The sequence below is a fragment of the Myxocyprinus asiaticus genome, chromosome 39 (assembly GCF_019703515.2).
Source record: "Myxocyprinus asiaticus isolate MX2 ecotype Aquarium Trade chromosome 39, UBuf_Myxa_2, whole genome shotgun sequence".
Taxonomy (NCBI): Eukaryota; Metazoa; Chordata; class Actinopteri; order Cypriniformes; family Catostomidae; genus Myxocyprinus; species Myxocyprinus asiaticus.
The window spans coordinates 23,196,667-23,222,924 of NC_059382.1; the positions used below are offsets into that span (position 1 = coordinate 23,196,667).

General features: G+C 39.6%; 1 protein-coding gene across 5 annotated transcripts in view; it reads left to right on the plus strand.

Annotated features, from left to right (window-relative positions):
- ncam1b (neural cell adhesion molecule 1b) overlaps positions 1 to 26,258 on the plus strand; it is a 161,013-nt gene that overhangs the window by 90,753 nt on the left and 44,002 nt on the right. For all 5 annotated transcript variants that reach the window (XM_051679475.1, XM_051679474.1, XM_051679471.1 and 2 more), the window contains 5 exons: positions 10,025 to 10,175; positions 12,793 to 12,980; positions 13,419 to 13,515; positions 14,293 to 14,463; positions 15,729 to 15,854. In XM_051679475.1, coding sequence (XP_051535435.1) covers positions 10,025 to 10,175; positions 12,793 to 12,980; positions 13,419 to 13,515; positions 14,293 to 14,463; positions 15,729 to 15,854 — 733 coding nt within the window. The remainder of the gene's footprint in view (positions 1 to 10,024; positions 10,176 to 12,792; positions 12,981 to 13,418; positions 13,516 to 14,292; positions 14,464 to 15,728; positions 15,855 to 26,258) is intronic.

Here is a 26,258-nt window from a genome sequence, read left to right on the forward strand (position 1 = left end):
ACAAAATTTAAATAAATTGAAAAAATTTATTTTTCATCTTCCTTTTTTATCAATTTTGGATTGCTATGGGCTAGATCTCAGCACTCTTTATTGTTCTGTCATGTACTGACCAAAAAAACAAAACAAAAAAAACAGCTTTTGCTGGTCTAACCTGGTTTAGGCTGCTCTCACCGATTTCTTAGTCTGGCCAGACTGATGTTCAGTTGGTTTATCTAGTCAGCCAGCTGGTTTCTCAGTCCGACCAGCAGACAAGTGCCTAAAACCACTCTAAAACCAGCAAACCAGACCATCATTACCAGGCTGAGAGACCAGATAAGAACAGCTAACCATCTTATAGGAATGTTCCAGGTTCAATAGAAGTTAAGCTAATCAAAAGCATTTGTTGCATAAGGTTGATTTCAACAGTATACAGTGTGTATATATGTATATGTTTGTGTGTATATATATATATATATATATATATATATATATATATATATATATATATATATATATATATATACATACACATATACACACATACACACATACACACACACACACACACACACACACACACACACACTACCGGTCAAAAGTTTTGAAACACTTACTCATTCTGTATTATAATTCTTTTTTTTTTTTTTTTTTTTTCACATTTTAGAATAATAGTAAAATCATCAAAACTATGGAATAACATAATTGGAACTATGGGAATTATGCTGTGACTAAACAAAATCCAAAATAAATCAAAACTGTGTTATATTTTAGCATCTTCAAAGTAGTCACCCTTTGCCTAGAATTTGCAGACATGTACTCTTGACATTTTCTCAACTAACTTCTTGAGGTATCACCCTAGGATGCTTTTTAAACAGTATTGAAGGAGTTCCCATCTATGTTGGGCACTTATTGGCTGCTTTTCTTTATAATTAGGTCCAAGTCATCAATTTAAAAAAAAAAAATAACAATTATTACGTTTTAGTTTTATAATGAAATAAATGAATATGGTGGCACAATTATATTTTTGTCTACAAAACTAATTTCAAACATTTAAGCATACGCCTTCAGATCAAAAGATTTTTAAGATAATGAGAAACATTTCAGACAAGTGTTTCAAAAGTTTTGACCGGTAGAGTATATATGGTGGCCAAAAGTTTGGAATAATGTACAGATTTTGCTCTTATGGAAATTGGCATTTAACTGATCACAATGTATAGTCAGGACATTAATAACGTGAAAAATTATTATTACAATTTGAAAAAAATCTTCAGAACTTCTTAAACTACTTCAAATCCTCCATGTGCAGCAATGACAGCTTTGCAGATCCTTGGCATTCTAGCTGTCAGTTTGTCCAGATACTCAAGTGAAATTTCACCCCATGCTTCCTATAGCACTTGCCATAGATGTGGCTGTCTTGTTGGGCACTTCTCACGCACCTTACAGTCTAGCTGATCCCACAAAAGCTCAATGGGGTTAAGCTCAATGTCAGCTGGGGACATGTGAGGTGTCTATTTCTCAAACTAGAGACTCTGATGTACTTATCCTCTTGTTTAGTTGTACATCTGGGCCTTCCACATCTCTTTCTGTCCTTGTTAGAGCCAGTTGTCCTTTGTCTTTGAAGACTGTACTGTACAAATTTGAATGAAATTTCAAGCATTGTATAGCCTTCATTCCTCAAAACAATGATTGACTGATGAGTTTCTAGAGAAAGCTGTTTCTTTTTTCCATTTTTGATAATATTAACCTTAAGACATGCCAGCCTATTGCATACTGTGGCAACTCAAAAACAAACACAATGTTAAGCTTCAACTTCAACTGCTTTCAACTGTGTTTGATATAATGGCAAGTGATTTTCTAGTACCAAATTAGCAATTTAGCATGATTACTCAAGGATAAGGTGTTGGAGTGATGGCTGGTGGAAATGGGGCCTGTCTAGATTTGATCAGAAATTACTTTTTTCAAATAGTGATGGTGCAGTTTTTTACATCAGTAATGTCCTGACTACACAAAATACTTTGTGATCAGTTGAATGCTTTGGTATTTTAAAATGGGTACTTTGGTGAATTAAAGTATCAATTTCCTTCTGAAACAACAGTAAAATCTGTACATTATTCCAAACTTTTGGCCACCAGTGTGTATACATACAGTACACAGCATAAATGAGTACACCCCCTCTGAACATAAAGATATAATTCTATTTCTAAATAATTACTATTACAATTTATGCGAAGATGACAAAATTGAAATGTATTTAACATATACTTAATAACATAATTTTAAGATTATATTATCAAAATATATGTTATCAGTATCTGTAAAATAATTAAATTAGGCAGTTTTGCTTAAGTAAAGGGTTGCAAAAATGAGTACCCCTTGAATAAATTAAAATAGTGTACAATATTTTAGTACTTAGAAAGTTTTAAAAACTGCTCTGACCCTTCTTGACATCAAGTGTAAAAGTTCATGACACATTGTCTCACACATCCTCTTCCACTCCTGGAGGATGACGTTGGGCCTCATGTATTCAGATAGAAGACAAAGGCAGAACTAACACAGTCGTAAAAACCTAACTCAGGCCCCCACATTCCAAGTCGTAAATTATACTGATAAAAATCGTGCCAAAATCAAACAAAGGGAGTCCAAAACAGACTACAAATCCCATGAAGCCTTGCTCACTAAAGGATTGAACTCTCAACTCCTATTGGATGAGGCACACAACAGAACGCACCTCAACCATGACATCATCAGGAGTAGAAATACCTCTGAAATGCTTCCAGGATTTGCTTCCAGCAACTTTGTTCATCCTGTATAGACGCAGTTCATCGCTGCTCTCAGGTGCAACCTCGTGGCACAAGGAAGTAACATCCGACTTGAAACTGTGGCCATACAATCTCCATCTCGCTGGACGAGTTGAGATTACTCTGTGTTCAACCATACACTCTAACGGATCCGAAGGAGACCGCCGAGCAATCCGCAACTTTATCCGTTTGCCTGCAGAAGTGAAGAGATTAAAGATTTCTCTTCCATCTTCAATCAAGTCGACATTTCTGAGTTCTCCACCAGCCCGCCGAGAATCAACAGCCGTACTGCCCCCTGTCTGAAGCGTCTGTCTGCAACACAAAAGGGAGAGAAAAATTAGGTGCATGTAAAAGCGGCCCACCGCAAAGTGCGGCTTTAACCTGCGTAAATGCCTGTTGGCACTGCTCCATCCACTGGACCGGGTCTGGAGCTCCCTTTTTAGTGAGATCAGTCAGCGGGCTGGTGACATCTGAAAAGTTAGGCACAAATCTCCTACAATAGCCAGCCAACCCCCTTTTTGGTCTTGGGTCTTGGGCAGCTCGCAATCACCGCTGTCTTGTCAATTTGGGGACGCACCTGCCCGTGGCCCAAGTGGAACCCCAGATATCATACCTCCACCCACCCAATCGCACACTTCTTAGGGTTGCTGTGAGCCCCGCCCGTCGCAGCGACTTCAGAACTGCCCTAAAATGCTGCATATGCCACTGTCAATCATTGCTATAAATGATGTCATCCAAATAGGCAGCGGCATAAACCGAATGCGGTCTGAGGATTCTGTCCATGAGGTGCTGAAACGTGGCCGGAGCCCCAAACAAACCGAACGGAAGTGTCACAAATTGGTGTAATCCGAACGGTGTGGAGAAAGCAGTTTTTCATGGGAAATTGATGTCAAGGGGATCTGCCAATAACCCTTTGTCAAATCCAGTGTTGACTAAAAACGAGCAGTGCCTAACCGATAGAACAACTCATCAATACGAGGCATTGGGTAGGCATCAAATTTAGACACCGCATTGACTTTTCTATAATCCACACAGCACCGGACAGACCCGTCGCTCTTAGGCACCAGAACAACCGGGCTGGACCAGTCGCTGTGGGATTCCTCTATTACTCCCATATCGAACATTGCATCCAATTCTTCCCCGACTATATATTTTTTTTATGTTCGGGCAATCGGTAGGGACGGGTACGTACCACCACCCCTTGCTCGGTCTCGATGTGGTGCTGGATGAGGTTCATGCGACCCTGTAGAGGGGAAAACACATCCATGAATTCTTGTTGTAGTTTGGCAACCTCTGCGAGTTGGTACGGTGAGAGGTGGTCTCTGCAAGTGACCAGGGTGACGTGATTGTGTTTTGTGTTTACCTCTGGCCCGAGCTCCGCCCTCTCCGGAACTACTGTAGCCAACATCACGGGCTCATCTCCCTCCACAATTTCAGGAGTTTGAGGTGATTAAATTTGACGTGTGCCCCCTCTATCGGTTCGCTTTACCTCATAATCAAGATTCCCCCACTCGTCGTGTGACCTCAAAGGGACCTTGCCACTTGGCAAATAATTTGGAGCTCGATGTGGAGAGTAATAGGAGTACCTTATCTCGCGGTGCAAATTCCCGTAGCCGAGTTCCCCTGTTATACAGTCGGCTCTGTCGTTCTTGAGCTTGAGCTTGGAGCAAATTCTCCTGTGTTAGTTGCCCCAAGGTGTGGAGTTTTGCTTTAATATCAAGAAAGTATTGAATTTAATTCTTACTGTTTGAAGGTCCCTCGTCCCAAGCTTCACGTATGACGTCAAGCACACCGCATGGGCTTCGCCCATACAGCAGCTCGAATGGGGAAATCCCAGTGGAGGCTTGCGGGACCTCCCGTACTGCAAATAACAGGGGATCGAGCCATTTGTCCCAATTTCTAGCATCCTCGTGCATGAACTTACGAATCATATTTTTAAGGGTTTTATTAAATCGCTCCACCAGGCCATCTGTTTGTGGATGGTAAATGCTGGTGTGAATTGACTTACTGCCCAATAATTCGTAAGCTCACGTAGTGTCCATGACATAAAGGTTGTGCCCTAATCGGTGAGGATTTATTTCAGAATCCCCAACCTGGAGATTATTTTGAAGAGTGCCTCCACAACACTGCATGCTTAGATGTTGCGCAGGGGCACTGCTTCTGGATATCGCGTTGCATAGTCCACTAGGACCAATACAAAATGATGATTGCATGCTGACCGCTCTAATGGCCTGACAAGGTCCATGGCAGTTCTCTCAAAGGGGACCTCGATCAGTGGAAGGGGGCGCAAAGGCGCTTTTGGTGTGGCCGGTGGATTCACCAGCTGACATTCACGGCAAGCCGCACACCACCTGCGAACATCGCCACCAGTGCCCGGCCAATAGAAACGGGCTATTAGTCGGTTCAGTGTTTTTCTTTCCCCTAGATTTCCTGCCATGGGATTATGAGCCGCCTGGAACACCATTTCCCAACGGCTCTGCAGTATTAAGAGCTGGGTTGTATCTTCCTTTGTTTGTGCGTCCTGCATCACTCTACACAACCGCTTGTTTATAATTGCGAAATAGGGATATGAAAGTGCGACATTCGGCTGGAGTTTTTGACCATCGATCACTCTCACTTGGTAGAAGACGTGCTTGAGGGTTTTGTTACGCGAATGCTCCAAAGAGAAATCCCCCTTGGGAAATCCCCCGAGGATGGGAGGGGCTACAGCTTTTCCCCCCCTCACGTCATCCTGACGTGGACCTAACGAAGACGGACCCGGCTCCGCCTCCCCTGCCGGAGCATCGCACATTTCACATTTCATCGCTTTTGTGCAGGACCCATCTGCACATATTCCCTTTTAATACATTTCTAAATTCAGGCCAATTATTCCCCAAAATCAGCAGATGTGTGAGGCAGGAACTAACCGCAGCCTCCACTTTGTTTTGTTCCCTGGAATTTAATCACAAGGGTCACCACAGGGTAGTTGTGAATATCCCCATGCACACACTTCACCCTCACCATTTTAGCTGTGCCCAAAGCCTCGTGTTGAACCAAGCGTTGGTGGATAGTGGTTTGATTACAACCCCTGTCCACCAATGCTTGGTGAGTACCCCCCTTGACACTTACCGGTATCTGGTACGCTCTGGCCCGGTCAGGGGCAGCCTGCAGAGTGTCGGGGATCCGGACCACCGTCCCCAGCTCCATCACAGGGCACTGATCCCAGAAGTGTCCCGGATCTCCGCAACTCCAGCAGGCTGGCCCAGGCACTACACCCGCACCTGCGTTGGGGGGCACCTCCACCTGAGGGGGAGAACGGCGGGGCACTATAGATGTTGGAGGTACCGACCCCTGCGAACGGGGAATTGGCCTTGGTGATGGGACTCCTCGGCTTCCTCCAGCGATGCCAGGCGGTGGCACTGGACCCACTCCGTCATTCCTTTTGGCAGTCAATGAATTAGCTGCTCCAGAACTACCTGGTCGATCACTCCCACGATGTCACGATCCCCCGCCAGCGCCATTTCTGGCAGGCGTCTCGGAGCCGTTGGGTGAAGGCAAATGGGCGGCCGGTCTTCTCCAGCTTTATGGACCAGAAGAGCTAGCAATACTGCTCTGGACTGCAGCCAACCCATTGCAAGATGGACTTCTTCAGGTCTTCATAAGCCAGGAGGTTAGCTGCTGGCAGTTGTTGAGTGGCAAGCTGGGCTTCCCCGGACAACAACAGGAGGAGCCTGGGCACCCTTTGGTCAGGTGGCCAGCCCCAGATCTCGGTGGTTCACTCAAACAGGTCGAGGAAGGCTTCGGGGTTGTCTTCCGCCCCCATCTTCAAAAGCATAGGTGGGGGCAGGGTGCTGTGGTTGTCAGGGGACATGTCCGGGGCTCTCTCCTAGCTGAGGAGGCTCTGGATTGCATGCCGGTCCTCTACTTGAGCTCTTAGGATCTCGAAGAACCAGCAATCTTGGTCTTGGCGAAGCTCAAGCAGGGATTGTTGGTGGGTCTGGTGTAGGCCGACAAGGAACTTGAGGATCTCTGCCAACTGCGAGGACTCCATGGGGCGTACTTCAATGTCCCGGGTTTCGGCACCAGTGTAACATGACTTCACAGCAGAAGGGAAGGAGGACACAGGGAAGCGGGTTCCAGGCTCAGGTAAGACTTTTTAATTGACCACTTCAATACTTTACATCTTCACAAACTCATCAGCTTCACAGGCACGTAGTCACTTAAACACATTAGCTTCACAAACACAATAGGTTAAACACAATAGTTTCTCGAGCACCGTGGGCTTTCTTGTACCAGACTCCCTCTCTGTCTGCTGGTAGCGTGGCTGCTTATATGCCGCTCTCCCCATGCTCACTGGAATTAGAGACAGGTGTTAGACATAATTTAGCTCAGGTGTCAGCGCCCTTACCGCTTAATCTCTCCGGACAGATGCTCGACCATGCCCCCGCTGCCACACCATTGTTCCCTTTTGTGCAATTAAATCATTTTCTTTTTTCATTTACTTGACAATTCTCTCCCATGTGGTCCATTTGTTGTCAGCATTGATTCTGAGAGTGATTCAGTGAGATAAGTAAAACTTTTACACTTTAACCAACTATGTCTATTTGAGTGTGATGGTTCAACAGAATAATCTGCTGATCAGTGTCCCTCATCTAGCACCAGAAAATATTTTATTAAGTTTTATATTATAACTTTCAGGAAGGTGTACTCATTGTTTCTACATGGCTACATTTATCATTTTGATAAAGTAATTTTTTTTTAGTTTTTTTTTTTTTAGTATTGACAAAAGTATCTTTTAGCGTTGCTTAAACATTACATCATAAATGAATACCAGATATGTCTTATTTGTAAAGAGAGAGAGCTGAATTTGTTAGGTTTCAGAGGGGGTGTACTCATTTATGCTGTGTACTCTGTGTGTGTGTGTGTGTGTGTGTGTGTGTGTGTGTGTGTGTGTGTGTGTGTGTGTGTGCTATATATATATATATATATATATATATATATATATATATATATTTTTTTTTTATATTATAAATATATAAAAAATATATAAAACAGCAAAAATTACAGTTACAGTAAAGCATTTACAATGAAAGTGAATGGGGCCACTGCATAAACTTTAAAATACAAATAGTTTCAAAAGTATAGCCAAAAGATGTAAACATTATAGACTTATTCACGCTAGCACCATCTTTGATTTTTAATGGGAATGACAACGAGGCAGTGAGGGATAGACTTACAGTCTCTTCAATGGGCTGTACTGCAGTTTAAAGTGTTTTTGGATCATTCTACGGACAAAACATTGATTAAATATCTGTCCAAGAACATTCAGTACACAATGTACTCCAGACAACATGAGTTGTGGAAAATCAGATGTGATCTATGAGCTTTATACAGCTTTGTACTCTTTGTGCCATTGAAGAGACTGTAAGTCTGTTCCTCACAGCCTTGTTGTCATTCCCATTAAAAATCAAAGATGCCGCTAGCGTGAATAAGGTGAAAATGTGTGATAAAACCACTTACTCACCTTAACTAAGTGAAGTTATGTCCAATATTACAACTGCTTTGTGATGACAATGAAACCCAATAATCCTTGTATTGGATGTAACTTTACAAAGATTAGGGTAGTAAGCGATTTTATCACACTGAAATCGTGTTAACTTATATAATGTTTATGTTTTGTTGTTATAGACTGGCCTAATTCACTTCCATTGTAAGTGCCTTAATGTAACCACAACTATGAGTTTTATTTAATTATTGATTTTATTTTTTTGTGGAAATTGACATCTTGCCTCTAATGCTTTAGTTCAAGTTCTGTTGAACTCAGAACCTTCCTTCAGAAGTTTCAGAAGGGTTGCTTTCAAAGGTTGCTATGTTGCTTTTCAGTACAACAAGACCACAAGGCTGTATGCAAATTGAACAGTCTTTGAACAAATGTTGGTTATAGGCAGCTCTCATCTTCATAAGATCCACAAGGTTAAGTGTTGCTGCAAGTTAAAAGAAAATGCAAGAGTGGCATGTTAAGCTCTCTGCTTGTCTCATTGCACAATGAGTGTTGGGGCATTGCAAAATTGTCCGAGGCCGCTGAGTTCTTGTGACGTAGCGTTTGATGAAGTAACAGCGGTGTAGAAATGGCTTCCTCTGCCTCACGGTCTGCATTATTGATGTTTCCACCTCACGTCTTCGCTCCGAAGACTCGGCACATAAAAGACTCTTATTTATATCTGCCGTTCACCATCCCCTTCTTCATGTGTTTCATTTCTCAGCAGTAGCCTGTTTCAGGGTAGCAGAATACCTTGCACACTAAAAATAAAAATGAAGAATTTTGTTAGATTGCTATGTTCTCAGAAAGTAGCATGCTGTTTTTGTTTGGGGGGTTTGCGTTGAAGTGAGTTATTAGCGGACTATTTATTGCCTTTAGGTCAAATGTAGCATGTGCTTGCTCACAAACCTGTGTGTTAAGGGATAGTTGACCCCCCCTCCAAAAAAACATTCTGTCAGTGTTTACTCACCCTCATCATTCCAAACTCGTATTCCAAACTCGTATAACTTTCTTTCATTGGACACTAATGATTCTTTGAAGAATATCATAGCCACTCTTTTCCATGCATTGTGACCAGAAGCTTTCAAGCTCATAATAGAACATAGAAATAAACATACTAAACCATAAAAACAGTACTTAAAATTAGTCCATATGTCCCGTGTGCTTTACTACATGAATTCTGAAGAAATACAATAGTTATATGTGAGGAACAAATCAAAATTTGTTATTTGTATACTGTACTTAAAAGTCGTTATTGACAGAATATCTTCTCCGCCCTATGCTTGTAATCTAATACACATCGCGTTAGGTTACAAAACATTAGTTTGCAAAACAAGTGTCATTTACATCAAATCTGGCTCGATACATGTAGACATGGCAAGTTTGAATTTGAGAGTTTGAGAGATACGGCGGAGGGTACGATTATCTGTAATGATTAAAAATGAAATCTGCTCTGCACACAAAGCTATCGTATGCTTTTGGACACAATATCGCAATATTTTTTCATCACATGGCAATGAGCAGCTTGGATATTTTTCAAAACACAAAGTTTTGGGTTCCACGAAATAAGTAAGTCAAATGTGTTCAAAATTACGTAAGGATGAGAAAATTATGAGAAAATGTTCATTTTCATATTTGGGTGAACTATTCCTTTAATGACTGAAGGAAGTGGAAAAACATAAATGTCCAGTGCTTTTAAAGAAAGTAAACTTTTTTTCTTTGTATTCAGAATCCTGATGGGGACGTATTGGTCCGCAGTGATGCCCGCGTGTCTTCTCTCACCCTCAAGTATGCTCAGTACACTGACGCTGGCGAGTACCTCTGCACTGCCCTCAATGCCATTGGAGAGACCGCACAGCCTGTGAATCTGGAAGTTCGCTGTAAGTTTGTCTGAAGCCTTATTAACTTCTATCATTTGAACGTTCTATTTGATATTCCTCAAAAGCAAATGTTTAATTCACAGCAGCATTGCACTTGGCATGTCGAGATTCAGAGCTCGGCTGCAGCCCAGGGAGCATATGGCAACTCAGTACCGCGTTGTAGTTAAAATGTAGTTATCAATATAGCAACCACACCTCAACATTATCACCCACATCCCCCACCACAGGACACAAATCGGCACATAGGAAACAAAAAACCCTCCATGTAGACTAGTCACACCCATCATAAGCAAAGTATTTCTGTCCATACTGAGAGCGAAGTTGCCTGGACACAACAAAATCACAGCCAATAAGAACGTATTTGATGTTTAATATTCTGCTATTTTGGACCAATTAGATTTCACTGTGGGCAGAGCTACCCAGCACAACACTATAAAAATACAAACCAAGGGATCTGCAAAATGTCTTGACACTTGCTGTGTGTCGTGGTTGTAGCAGATGTTTTTATAGTTATCTTATTTTTGGATCATCCATCATCTACTCCTTGGTAAACACAGTTCTCAGTTCGTGATGGCACGTATCTGTACTTCTAAGAGCGAGCACTCAGTAAAAAGCGTGTCACTCACATACTGTACCATTTCAGATTTCACGTAATTTAAAGTTCATTTTGATTTGGATGTGACCAAAAATACGGTTGTCTGTGTCAGTTAGTTGTTTTATGTACAAAGAGTTTCTCCACTTCCATCAGTTCGTCCCATTCGTAGCGATCTGCAGAGACACGCTGTGAGGACAAGAACATGAGAGGCGGGCACTATCGCATTGATTGATTGACAGTGCATTGAACTAATCGGCGCTAATCGGAGCCATATTGAAGGGATCAGCACTAACTGGAGCCAATGTCTCCCCTCATGTGACTTTTCACTGTATTTGGATGTTACCCCCCCCCCCCCCCCCCACACACACACCATGCTATAGGTGCTGAATGAGATCGCAATGAGCTGAAGGGAGGCTTGAGAGACGCTGCCTCCCTCTGAAAATTTATTCGCTGGGCGTTGCTGTTTGACAGGGTGAATTTAGAAAGATGACTGCTACACACACTCTTTGAGCTCACATTTCATAATATTTTATTAGCTTTATTAATGTACAGTAATTTATTTTTCTCACCCGCATTTTTGAGGAGACATAGCCTCCCTTGCCTACTCTGAGAAATCACCACTGTTCAGTGTGTAGATATCATTTAATTTGACAGAAATGAAAACTTGCATAGTTCGGGATTAAAGGACAGTCCATTCGTGTGCGAGACGTGCTGGCACAGCGAAAACCGAAGTTTACTTTGGCCTTAAGGCACTTACAGTGGAAGTGAAAGGGGCCCGTCCATAAATGTTAAATTATACACTGTTTCAGAAGTAAAGCCAAAAGATGATAAAATTTTTTTAAAAGAAAAGGAGGGACGAGTCAAAATTCATTTTTATGGTAATCAGCATCATGCCACAAATGCTGTTGATTGAGCTTAACTTGTATTGAACCTGGAACATTCCTTCAGTGGACTGGCCCCATTCACTTCCACTGTAAATGCGATACTGTCACAACGTTTTTTGCTTTTACTTAAATAAACGAGGGATGAGTCTGAATTATGTTTTGGTATTTGCCTCAAATGCTGCTGATTGAACTTAACTTGTATTGAACCCAGAACATTCCTTTAAATTTGCCATTTTGTGTCAATAAAAAAGTCCAATTTTACTTGCATTTCTAAGATTTTTATTTTTTATTTTTCTGCAGCAATATTTAAAACAAATCATGTTCCTACCCTGAATGTTTTAACGTTAATGCATAGCAAGCAAAGTGTTACTGCCCATTTTCCCGCACATTGTGCTTCCCCCACTGCACGTGTTTGTATTTGTTTTCACATTAGTTGCAGCGTATGCTGTGAAAATACCAGCTTCCCTCCTCGCTTGTTTTTTTTGCATTTGTACCAGCATTGTTGTGATGGGACTTATGGCATCTGAAGCTCTGATGAATGTGAGAACACGAACAGCATGTCAGAGTGCTGGGAGCTGTTTGCGCACAGTCTGGGAGGGAACGTGGGCCCAGACGTGTCTGTCACAGGAGTATCGTGCCTGAAGTCTGTCCCCAGCATGCTATTCAGGGAGGCTGTTTGGAGGAGGGGACTTTTGAAGTCGGTGAAGCGTGATTGGCTTTTATGTACAGCTGCGAACAGATGTGTTCAGCAGCTCTTGCTCTGCATAACTGTACTGCATCATGCACATCTCAGCATTGTGTTTAGATGATTCAATAAGGGATAATTCACCCAAAAGTGAAAATTCCGTCTTCTTTACTCACCCTCATTTTGTTCCAAACTTGTATGACTTTCTTTCATGGAACACTGAAGGATTTGGAACAACATTAGCGTAAGTAAATAATAAAATTTTCAATTAAGATGAACTATCCCTTTAAGCCAGATACATTTTGATCTTTTAACCACCTTATCCTCAATAAAAAGACATCAGTGATAATGGAAGAGAGGCTTTGTTTGGCCATAGAGGACCTAGACGGGTGGTAGGTAGATGAACCAGCGGGTTTGTTTATTTTCATATTTATGCGCTACCTTTCATCACAGACGCCCCCAAAATCCAGGGCTCAGTAACAGTGTACACATGGGAGGGCAACCCAGCCAACATCAGCTGTGAAGTCCTGGCTCACCCCAGTAATGTGTCTATTACATGGCTGCGAGACGGGATCCAGCTGCATAATGCTAACACCTCCAATATCAAGATATACAACACACCTTCCGCCAGCTATCTAGAGGTATGGCCCACATATTAGCGACTTCATGAGAAGATAAATATTTGATATACACATAAAACCATGAGGATAAATCCCACAATGTTATAAATATATATTAATACAATGTAATTTTTATTCATTTTAGTTCTAAAATAGTGTGAATTGAAAAACTCAAAATAAATAAATAAATAAATAAAAATACCCTTACAGTATGGATTTGATTTCCTTTTGATATTGGGGTGAAATGTGACCATGAACATGTTTTTGTTAGATTTCCTCCAGGGATAGTGTTGCTGTAGGGCACTACTGCAGCCTATGCATCTAATAAATATTGTATCATTAAGAGCACACTGTCAAGAGTAAATACACATTCCCTTAATGGAATGACAGCAGTCAAATGCATGATTGAAAGATAAGTGCTAAACCTGCAGGTTAATGCATTCACTTGATCTATCACAGGTCAGTCCAGAGTCTCAGAGTGACTTTGGCAACTACAACTGTACTGCTTCCAATGCCATTGGGACCGAGTCCAAAGAGTTCATCCTGATCCCAGCTGGTCTGTTTTCTCTTTTGGCTGTATTGATTACACACAACGTATAAACACACAATTGTTTATGGCAGTAGTATATTGCTTTGATATTTGGTGTTATTAAGCAGGGTGGGACTATATTTTTTTCACTTACTTGCAATGTTACTTTAAATGTTAACATCTAAATTAACTGGTTTTATTCAAGTTAAAATATGAAATAACATGACTGCATCATCTTGAATACATTAGGTTCCACCAGCAAAAGTAATGTCTGGTTTAAAAAAAAAAAGAATGGCTCCTTAAAGGGGAAGTGTGTCATTTCTGTGCCGTTCATGACACGAAACGAAATTGCAAAAGTAAGTTTTCAAATAGGTTTCTCTAAACACTCCCCTGTCTTCCATTGGTCATAAATCGAATTGTCCCACCTCAAAATGACACCATTGGTTGAGCCAGTGTTGCTGTGCCAGGCTGATTAAGATACTAAAACAAATAGAGCAGTGGTTTGAAAACACCACAGAACCATAGTGTTTACACTTTGATGGAATCGCCCCACCAATGGATTACTAATATTTGTCTCTGTATATTAAGCTGGGATAAGAGATGGAAAAAAAAAAAAAATCACTTCACCTTTAAGGCAACAGCTGCATGTATCCACGTTTTACAGTGTTGATTTTCTGTTGTTGGACGTGGTATTGAGGAGAAAGTTGTACAGTCAGTACAATGAGGTGGTATAATGAGGCCTTAGCTGTTAAAATACTTTTTTCCCACTGTGTATTGTAAAGCGTATCTCCCCCTGTGGTGCAGATGTGCCCTCGGCACCAGCCATTACTCAAGTGCAGCCGTACTCCAGCACGGCTCAGGTGCTTTTCGAGGATCCCGAGTCCACTGGAGGTGTTCCTGTGCTTAAGTACCGAGCAGAGTGGAGAGCTGTGAGCCGTGGGAACTGGGTACAGCGTGTCTATGAAGTGAAAGACGGTAAGTCACATGAGACAAGCGGAGGAAGAAACCATCCACATGATATGGAATGTCAACATCAGTGTATGGCTCATATATCATTGAAAACTGGATTTTCCTTGCTTTTTAAAAAAAAAATAAAAAAAATAATGCAAACTGAGATGCAGACAAATAATTCAGAAATCGCGATGTTAGAACCTTGAGCATGTTGACATGAGAACACCCTTGTTTACGCAAAAAAGCCTATACAATAATCAGCTGGTTGGAGTGCTGTTACTCATTTCACATGAGAAGAGGTTAGCCAATCTTAATAGAGATAATTTACTAAGTTATTTAAGAAGTCTTAAAGGTACAGTAGCAAAAACATGGTTGTTTTTTTTTTTTTGGTTTGGTTTTTTCGCATTGTGCCTCGTTATGACAGTGTCACTTTAATCATTTAGTGTGTTTTTTATTTTTATTTTTTTATTTTATTTTTTATATAAATTCCTATTTCAGTTCCAGTTGACATTTAAATAGTTTTCAGGTTAAACCCATACAAATCTGAAATCTGATTTATCACAACATATGATTTGAAATGAAATATGATTTGGTCTGTTTCATTCCAATGGTCAGTGAAAGCGTGGAAAGCGTCCATGAAAAACTAAATTATGACAAGCACTATAAACGGATTTCAAGGTATGAAATGTACTGTAGCATATGGCACTTTAAAACTTGTAATGTAATTATTTTGTGGAGTTGCTTGTAAATACACATTTTATTTGCTGTTATTGCTGTAGTAATGAAGAATGGTTTGTTTACATATAAAATGTGTAATCTTAATGGGATAGTTCACTAAAAAATGAAAATGATGTCATTTACTCAGCCACATGTTGTTCCAAAGCTGTATGACACTCTTTCATCTGTGGAACACAAAAGATGTTAGGCAGAATGTTAACCTCAGTCACCATTTACTTTCATTTAGTGGAAAGAAGATGCAATGAAAGTGAATGGTGACTGAGGCTAACATTCTTTCTTACATCTTTTGTGTTCAACATAATACAGGTTTGGAACAACAAGGGCGTTGCTGTGTTTTCTTGTCCACATATATATGAGATACGATGTCAACATGACTGTAAAGCTCTAAGACTTATCTACATTGTAAATGTCAATTATTATTTTTTTCAGTGTTTAATAGCATGGTTTTAGGTTGCCTGTTTAACAGCCTGATACTTGCACGCATGCTGCTGTTGTTTGTGAATTAATTAATGGGATTTTGATTAAATCTGCTCCTCACGGTTTACCACCAGAACTCAGTTCAGTCACAGTCACCGGCCTTAAACCCGAAACCGAATACGAAGTCAAGATGTCTGCCATCAACGGCAAGGGTGAGGGCGAGAGCAGCCTGCCAGTGGTCTTCAAAACTGAGCATGTCCGTGAGTATCACGTTTCTCAATCTCAAGAGCACATTGTTTCACCAACAGCAGTGCACCGTGACAGCCCACACACTTCATCACCGGCTAGTGTGAAGAATTTGGCTGACGCAGATGCTAAAAGATACAGTCTGTTCTCATGGTGTTAAAGAGTAGGGTGTAATGGTTTATGTAGTTATATTCGTCATTTTGTATCCACAGTTTTAACACTGCAAAACAGATTTTCTTAATCTGTATTTTTGTCCGTATTCTGTTTTCTTGTAAAAATATCTCAACAGTTTTAAAACAACATAAATGTATTTGAGAAGCAAAATTGTGTAAGATAAGAGTTGATTTTTGTTGTTTAGCATCCCAATCTGCATGCTTCTGCATTATTCTATGTCATTTTCACACACACACACACACACACACACACACACACACACACACACACACACACACACATACACACACACCCACACAAATGGAACAAGAAGAAGAGTACTACAAGTCCCTGGATGATTTACTTCTTCAACCAAAATAACAAATTGTGGAATGTTGGAAACTTCATGCACTCAGTGGTCACGCTTTCCCTGCGTAGGAGAAGAAACAGAGTTACTTGGCCATGTTGCTAGCCCAACAAAACAATTGTAATGCATGGTGAAATTGGCAAATACATGTAGCTAAACTTCTGTGAAGACAGCACCTTGCAAAAGTGAGTTGAATGTTATACCATCACCCCATGCTTTGTGAATATGAATGTTATTTGAGATAGAAGTGTTGGACTGAGGTCTGCTAATGTGCTAAAGCTAGCGGCAACACATCACATGCGTTTGAAAAGTCACTTCTCTCAGCTGAAAAACGGCAAATGCTTCTGTGAAGTAAAAAACCACTAGTGTTCCATTTGAGACATGCTACACTTTGAAAATTCATACAAGTGTATAGCCAAGTGTGAAGTGTAAATGCACAGCGTATAGCAGTGGTTCTCAACCTTTTTGACTCCAAGGCCACCCACTGCCTAAGACAACATTTGAAGCCCCCATTTTTTAAACAAAAAAACGTTTTTGAAGGGAGCTGTTTAATTAAAATAAAGAGTTTACAGTTTACATTTTATCATTTTATATTATGGTGTGTAGCAAATTCATCTACAGACCCTATTGTAGTCCCCCTAGTGGGTACCGGCTACAGGTTGAGAACCACTGGATAGTGTTGGGCCTTATGTATTCAGATAGAAGACAAAGGCAGGTCTAACACGGTCGTAAAAACATAACTCAAGCCCCCACCTTCTAAGTCGTAAATTTTACTGATAAAAATTGCGCCAAAATCAAACAAAGGGAGTCCAAAACAGATTACAGATCCATGAAGCCTTGCTCACTAAAGGATCGAGCTCTCAACTCCTATTGGATGAGGCACACAACAGAACGTCCCTCAAACATGACATCATCAGGAGTTGAAATAATTCTGAAATGCGTCCAGAATTCACTTCCAGCGACTTGGTCCACCGAATATAGACGTAGTTTTTTTTGCTGCTCTCCGGTGCAACCTCGTGGCACAAGGAAGTAATGTCCAACTTGAAACTGTAGCCATACAATCTCCATCTCGCTGGACGAGTTGAGATTACTCTGTGTTCAACCGAACACTCTAATGGATCCGAAGGAGACCGCCGAGCAATTCGCATCTTCATCCGTTTGCCTACAGAAGTGAAGAGATTAAAGATTTCTCTTCCATCTTCAATCAAGTCGACATTTCTGAGTTCTCCGCCAGCCCGCCGAGAATCAACAGCCGTACCGCCCGCTGACAATCAACAGCCGTACCGCCCACCGACAGAGCAAGGATACGGCCTCCCGTCATCACACGAGCCTCAAGGAACCGGGTCAAAGTTAAAGGACGGAGGAAAACACATTCTACCTGTGTCCTCATGCGATTCAAGTAAGAGCTTACGTCTGGGCAGAGATAGCATATTATAGCGTGTTATTCTTCTGTTTCAAGGTTTTTGCTTGTACAGTTTACAGACCGCCATGTCCGCTCATTATTAATACTCAGGGTATTAATTATCACAAATTTGTTTTGCTGTATTGTGGTCCAACCAAATTGGATTGTGCAATTTCGCCATCGCGGGTGAAACAGAAACAGAGTTCATCCATTAAAGAGTCAAATAACGCAGGACTTTTACGGGCCCCGCTCGTAAAACCGCGTCTCTGAGTGATGAACACAGCTGCTTTCTCTCCCGCTATCTCGAAATCAGCTTTAGGGCTGTCACTTAATCGTCTCATCTCTCTCTCTCTCTCTCTCTCTTACTAATCACACACACACTGTCACACACACACCTTATGTGTTATAGGATTATTTTATTTCCATATCTAATCATATCACTGTTTAGTTTGTAGTTGTAAGTCGGAAGTTTATTGACTGCATTGTATTAAATATTAATTGATATTACTGCATAAATAAACTTTGTTTATATTACAAAGAGAAGTGTTTTGGTTTGTTTTGGTTTTGCATACGCCTGTGTCATGCTGACGGGATATCAGTGCTTGGATTCAAACGTTCATTCATTGTTTTTTTCCCCGAAAATCGATATTCTTCGGATGCCAGTTTTCCTAAGAAAACAATCTAATATTGAGACTGTTTTACTATTCGGTTATTAGTCCCTGATTCCAGGGTGGTGCCCCGTCAATGTTAAGCCTTATTAATATTCTATTGATTTTTGATAATTGATAATTAGCTTTGATGGTTGTTGAATTTGAATGATCAATAAGCTAGTGTTAATTTTAATTAATGTTTCATCGATGTTAACAATTAAAGATTATCTTTGATAATTGTTGATTTTAAAGGATTAAAAAAGCTAAAATTGATTCTCATCAATGTTCTATTGATTTTAATAATTAATAATTATCTTTGATAATTATTAATTATTGCTAATAACCAAACTTGCTCCTAAACATAGCACACTACATTTACTGGAGCCCCATATGAGGTTTTAATGAGTTAGATCTAATTAATTAATTTAAATATTAATTAATAACTACAGAAATAATTATTAATTATTTCTGATAGTAACACTGATCTAAACAACCAGGAAAGCCCTATAATAGTGTCATTTGAGACATAATTTTTCAAATAATTATCTTTTTCTTGTTTTAAGCATAAATTTAGCTAAATTTAGTGAGGTTTATATTTAAAACAAGAAAAAAATAATTGCCGATGGGGTGAGAAAAATAAACAAAAGCATGTCTTAATATCTTGCACATTTTGCTTCAAGAAAATGTATCTTGTTTTAAGAAAAGAAAAAAAAAACATTTCCCACTGTGTAGTTTTTCTCTGACAATCTGTCTGTTTTGATCAATTCTCTAATTTTACTGAACTAGAAATCCTACTTTGAAACAGTATGCAGCTTTATATTTACTTCAGTCTTGGTGTTTTTTTTTGTTTTTTTTTGTTTTTTTTGTGGCCAGTGTTAGATTTGCACAACACATTTATTTTTTTTTCACTAGAAAGCTCTATCTTGGTCGCATCTGACCACTATATCTTTTTCCACATTGCAACTGGATCACAATTATGTCAACTCCAGACATGCTGCAGATATGCCATAGTTCTGTTGGAGCTTTTGATATGGATGACTTGTGCATCACTGTGGCATCACTTACAAGCCTGCTTGTTTACACAGAGTTTTAAAGCGCCACCTTTTTTAGCCACTAGGTTAGGGAGGTTTGATTTAGTTACTGCATTTCTGACCCAGTGCCCACGTGGATATCCACAAACTTTTATATTGTTTTGTACCTTTCCTTTCACTTGTGCAGGTTGTCTATTATTCATTGCATAGAAAAACCTAGTGGTTATTTAAATCATTCATAAGAGAAGCCAGTGGATGCATTGTGAATGTAAACTATTGTGATGCATTGTGAATGTAAGAATTTCCTCAGCTGAAGGTAATTTTTATGTGTTCTAAGAATATTACAAAACAATGCCACATTAAAATTAGGACTAGCTTTCAATGGTCGAAAAGTCAACTGGTCCAGCAACCAAATAGCCAATAAATAAAGTCCAGTTGTTTATCTAGATTTGTTCTTATATTTAAAAGTTTTGTTTCTATTAGTGTGCCATGCTTAAGCTGTTAGACAGTGTGCACGTTAAAACCCTCTCAGAAATTCATCCCCTTTAAAGAACCATCTCTATAGCCATACACATTCATTTGTCTCGCTTTGTTTTTTTGAGTGTTCCTCCATGGACTTTTAAAGGAATAGTTCACCCAAAAATGAAAATTCCCTTATCACACCCTCATGCCATCCCAGATGTGTATGACTTTCTTCTGCAGAACACAAATTAAGATTTTTAGAAGACTATCTCTGCAGGTCTGTTCAATGCATGTGAATGGTGGCCAGAACTTTGACTTTCCAAAAATCATACAAAGTCAGCATAAAAGCAATCCATATGTAGGTTCTACTGGTTGTTTAGATCAGTGTTACTATCAGAAATAATTAATAATTATTTCTTTAGTTATTAATTAATATTTAAATTAAATAATAGAATCTAACTCATTAAAGCCTCATACGGGGCACCAGTAAATGTAGTGCGCTACGTTCAGGAGCGGGTTTGGTTATTAGCAATAATTAATAATTATCAAAGATAATTATCAATTATCAAAATCAATGGAACATTGATTTGAATCAATGTTAGCTCTTTTAATCCTTCAAATTCAACAATCATAAAAGATAACTATCAATTATCAAAATCAATAGAATATTAATAAGGATTAATATCGCAGGGGCACCACCCTGGAATCAGGGACTAATAACCAGACAGTATAACAGTCTCAATATTAGATTGTTTCCTTTTGAATGTCGATTTTCTTAAGAGAACAATGAAGGCTTGAATCCGAGCACTGACATCCCCTGCCAGCATTTGTCACAGGTGTATGCAAAACAAACCAAAACGCTTCTTTTTGAAATATAACAAAGTTTATTTATGCAGTAATATCAATTAATAATCAATACAATGCCGTCAATAAACTTCCGACTTACAACTACAAACTAAACAGTGACATGATTAGATATGGTAACACAAATAAGCTTATGAGAGGAAGGTAGGTGTGTGTGTGAGTGCGAATGTGTGAAATGGGTGTGTGTGTGTAAGGAGTGACGCGCACAAAAATGGTGGACGTGACTCTCGTGGAGAGTATGTCACGTGAGATTTCTGGCCAGAGAATATGGCCGCGAATGTGGGCGGAGAGAAGCCGGTTAATGGCGTCTGCCCGTTTACCGCGTCTCCGCTTGTACGATAACGTAGGGACAAAGCTGAGCTTTATCACGAAGTTATCTACTAGCCAAAAGTGTGTGCGAGAATGTTTGTGAGGGGTCGCTTGTGTGTGTGGTTAGTACGAGAGTGAGAGTGAGAGTGAGAGAGAGAGAGAGAGAGAGAGAGAGAGAATAAAGTGGCGGCACCAAAGCCGGTTTCGCGATCATGGGAGAGAAAGCAGCTGTTAGTTTATCACTCGGAGACGCGGTGGACGGTTCGTAAACTGTCCCGTGGTCTTTGGTTCTTTAATGGATAAACTCAGTGTGCCGGTCTCACCCTCGATGACGGAAATACACAACAGCCCAATGTGGTTGGACTACAACACATTGAGTATTGAGTATTATTAGCAGCAATGAGCGGACTCGGCGGTCCGTAAACTGTACAAGCAATAACCTTGATACTCCTTAAGAATAACACACTATAATATGCTATCTCTGCCCAGACGTAAACCTCTAACTTGAATCGCATGAGGACGCAGGTAGAATGTGTGTTCATCCGTCCTTTAACTCCGACTCGGTTCCTCGAAGCTCGGGTGATGACAGGAGGCCGTTTCATCGCTCTGTCGGCGGGCGGTACGGCTGCTGATTCTCGTCGGGCTGGCGGAGAAATCAGCGACGTCGACTTGTTTGAAGAGGGAAGAGAAATATTTTTCTCTTCACTTCTGCAGGCAAATGGATGAAGATGCGGATCGCTCGGCGGTCTCCTTCGGATCCGTTAGAGTGTTCGGTGGAACACAGAGTAATCTCAACTCGTCCAGCGAGATGGAGATTGTATGGCCACAGTTTCAAGTCAGATGTTACTTCCTTGTGCCATGAGGCTACACTTAAGAGCAGCGATGAGCTGCGTCTACACATGGTGAGCAAAGTTGCTGGAAGCAATGCCCAGATGGATCTCAGAGGTATTTCTACTCCTGATGACGTCATGGTTGAGGGGAGTTCTGTCGTGTGCCTCATCCAATAGTTCAATCCTTTAGTGAGCACGGCTTCATGGGATTTGTAGTCTGCTTTGGACTCCCTTTGTTTGATTTTGGTGCGTTTTTTATCAGTAAGATTTATGACTTTGTGTGTGGGCCTCAGTCGGGTTTTACGACTGTGTTAGGCCTGCCTTTTGTCTTCTATCTGAATACATGAGGCCCAACACATACGACTCCAGTGGTTAAATCTATGTCATTAGAAGCAATATGGTAGTTGTGGGTGAGAAACAGTTCATTATTTAAGTATTTTTTTACTATAAATGTCCACTCTCACTTTCACTTACACATTCTTCTTCTTTAGTTTTTTGGCAATTCGCATTCATTGTGCATATCACCACCTACAGGTTGGGGCTGGTCAAAGGTGGGAATTAATAGTAAAAAAAAGGACTTAAATATTGATCTGTTTCTCACCCACACCTATCATGTCGCTTCTGAAGACATGGATTTAACCACTGGAGTCATATAGATTACTTTTATGCTAATTCTATGTGATTTTTGGAGATTTAAAGTTCCAGCCACCATTCACTTGCATTGTATGTAACCACCAGAGCTAAGCTATTCTTTTAAAAATATTTGTCTGTGTTCAGCAGAAGAAAGAAAGTCATACACTTTTGGGTTGGAATGAGGGTCAGTAAATGATGAGAGAATTTTCATTTTTGGATGAACTATCCCTTTAACACAGAATTTGGAGACCCCTGCATTCTGTTCCTTTTGACAGCTATGTCTAGCTGTTCTAGCTAGCCCACACTTTACTCAAGTATGCGTACACAAACACAAGTTTATACCATATGTCAATTTTGATATGAATAATTGATTCATGTGCGTTTGAAGAATTTTATGCATATGTCCTATTTAATTCTATGCATTAGAACAAGACGTTCAGTCAGACTTTCATGCCTCAAAATATCAATAAAAATCAACCCTAACAGCATGCAATGGGAATAGTTTTGTGATTTTGTTGATATTCTCACCACGTATCAGCACACCATATACATTTACTCTCTTCCTCCCCCTGGTGGCTGTTTGTGTGTTAAGCAGAATGTTTTAGACTCCCAGAAAGGTGCCATTACCAACATAATACAATCAACACACTTTGCATTGGGATTTATTTCCTGTCAGTACAGGAAACAAAACGCATTCAGTGCAGGAATTTTGGGGATAGAATTCTAAATGGTAACGACAGTAATACAGGTAAAGTATGAGTTATGAGAAAGAGTTGCTGTCTGATCTCTGTTATCTGCTTTTAACCTTTGACATTTGCACACTTCTCTTTTTCATCCTGACATTTTATTCTTTTTTTCCCATCTGTATGTTTTTTTTTTCTTTTTTTTCTTTTTTTTCTGTAACCTTTAGGTTATTCTTACTCAAGTAAGTGTCCTTCACGTATACTGTATATCCCTGTTATTATAATATTGTCTTTGACCAAATATTTTATTTGTATACTTTTTTATATGTATATTATTTTTGATAGTTTATTTACATGTTTTACTTATTCGATTCATTTTCATCTGTGTTGTGTTAAGATTTCCTCTTGTAGTGGTGGTAGGATTTTAAGACCGCATGAAAAAATAAGTTTTAGTGGCTTTTAGTCCATGCTTATTAGCTTTGAGATCATATATATGGAATGTACTCCAAAATGTTGACAAAATTCACTTTTAGCAGATATGAACGCATTTAAAATTTACAGTCTTTCTTTTCTGACAATGGAAGAAAAATATTGATGACGCATCCTACAGTCATTTTGTCCAATAAAAGGCTCTCTAGAATGAGAATTTCCCTCCTCTTAGGGTGTTTTCACACTTGAGTCCTCTTTAACAGAACCAAACTCAGACCTTTAAGTGGACCAAAAAGTGGACAGAGTGAAAAAGGACCCAGTTCTCTTTGCATTCACACTGTCTGGGACCTAGTAAGTGGGCTTGGATCTCTTTTTGGTCCACTTTACAAGTTACGGGGTCTCAGTCCTTTATGCATTCACACTCTGTGGTCATTTGTGCTATATTTTTTGTTAAGAGGACAAATAGCTCTACGTATTAACTTATAAGATAATATAAACATGCTTAATGCTCTCAAAATGAATAAGCAGCATAAAAACAAGTGTCTATGTTCAATAAAACTTCTTTTATTGATCTTTGGCATGAATATAATGTAATTCTGTATTATTACATATTGTTTTATACATTAAAAGAGAAAATTAGTGCAACAGAACTGAATGCACTGTATTTCTATATAAAAAATACTTGATTTAAAGGCAAAATTCAACATTCAATCATGGTACATTATTTTTATTAATGACAAACAATAAGATTAATCACAATTTGTTTAATCTACTGACTGCCTCGTGTTACTTCCATTCCTAGAATTCAATATCTATTCTTGTCGTAAGTGTTTACTTCCAGTTAAGCCCTCGAATCTTCATTTGCACAGAACACTAAAGACCTTTTGAGTTCATTTCGTGAGCAGTTTACAGTAGTTTAGTATGCTTCTCATGCTGTCATCTTTATAGAAACCGAGCAAGCGTCTCGTCACGTCTCTCCTGTGCTCGCATTGTCATTTCCTGCGTACGGGAACCTGTCAGGGCCAAACATGTTTGACATTACGCAAATGGGAAAATCAAGTGAGCCTAGAGGGCTTTTTGTTCACAATGCACATTATTAGCGAACCGATGGTCTTGGTTTTAATGGGGTCTGAGATTGTTTGGTGTGTTCACATATGGGCCAAAAATCCCACAAACCACGCTCAGACCCCTGAAACGAACCAAGTGTGAAAACACCCTTAATACCTCCTGTCTCTTAATAGCTAGTAGCAAATCATGATGTAAACTAAAGACTGTTGGCATGAAAAATAGACAAACCCTTTGATATGTTCTGCCCCAACGTCCTGTTTCAGTCAGAAATAAATCAATACTGAAAAGAAAACTCTTCAAGCCATTTCATGGGGTCTTAAAGGTGATATTAGTTAAGTTAGCTGACTCCTCAGTTTAAATAAACTTGATAATGAGAATTCCAACATCTTTTGTTTCATATGCACCCTAGATGGAATTTTTCATTTTCATACTGAGGATACAGGTTTGTTATGCAGCCATATGGCCATCTTGATAGAAATTATTTCTGTGCATTACATGAACACAAACCAGTAGGATCCGTCTTTATGTAAAATAATATCAGTGAGTTGATAGGTCCATTATTCTCTGGCTTTGTGGCTGCATGAATACTTCAGTTTCCGCTGTTTTTCACAGAAAAAAATGACTGACAACTTATGTCCTTGCTAAGGCAAGCATTGCTATTGCTCAGAATTTGGGGTTAGGGATCTGACAACCTGGCCTCAGAGAATCATGTTACTATACCTACAGTTTTGCAAAATTATTTCTACGTGGCGCATTGTACTGTATCTCGGCAGTTTCCTGGTGAAAGAAACACTAGAGGTGCTAAAACAACAACTTTTATTTTTTCCTTTCACACAAATCACGAGTGAATGGGCAGATTATCAGTTCATAAACACTTTTTGCTCTGTTCCTCACTCAATGCTATTTTATGACATCAAAACACTTTTACTATAACGCATGACTTGTAAGGTGATACACTGTAACGTATGCATTACATAACCAATGCAACACACTTGCGATACAAAGGACCAGGGGCCGGTTGCACCAGCTATACGTACGTTACAACTTAGCCTAGTTGTGGCGTAAATGGGCACTAAGTCATAATTTATGCACTACTAAATATTTGAGTTGCACCATTAAACTTAGGTAGGACCCTACATATAAACTAAATATTTATGGAAGACTCTGACCAGGAGTAACTGATGGAATAAAAAAGTAGACTCATTTAATGACATCAATGAGCTCATGTTTTGGCTGACAGGCATCAATCCTTTCGACATATATGATAGTGTTGGCATTTACACTCGTTTACATTTACGAGAGAGAAAAAAAAACTTTAAACAGCTTCAGCATGAAACCGATCAAACGGTGCCATTTTCAGGATGCGTCGTCCCTTGTCAAGTTTCAACATATACGAAATATATAAGATATTAAAATGAATAAATGTCTATTTTTCCAGCCTGTTGTATTAGTATTTATTGATCACCCCTCATTTATTTAGATACAGTTCCTATATATTGTTATTTACACAGGGTAAATATACTATTTATTAAATCTA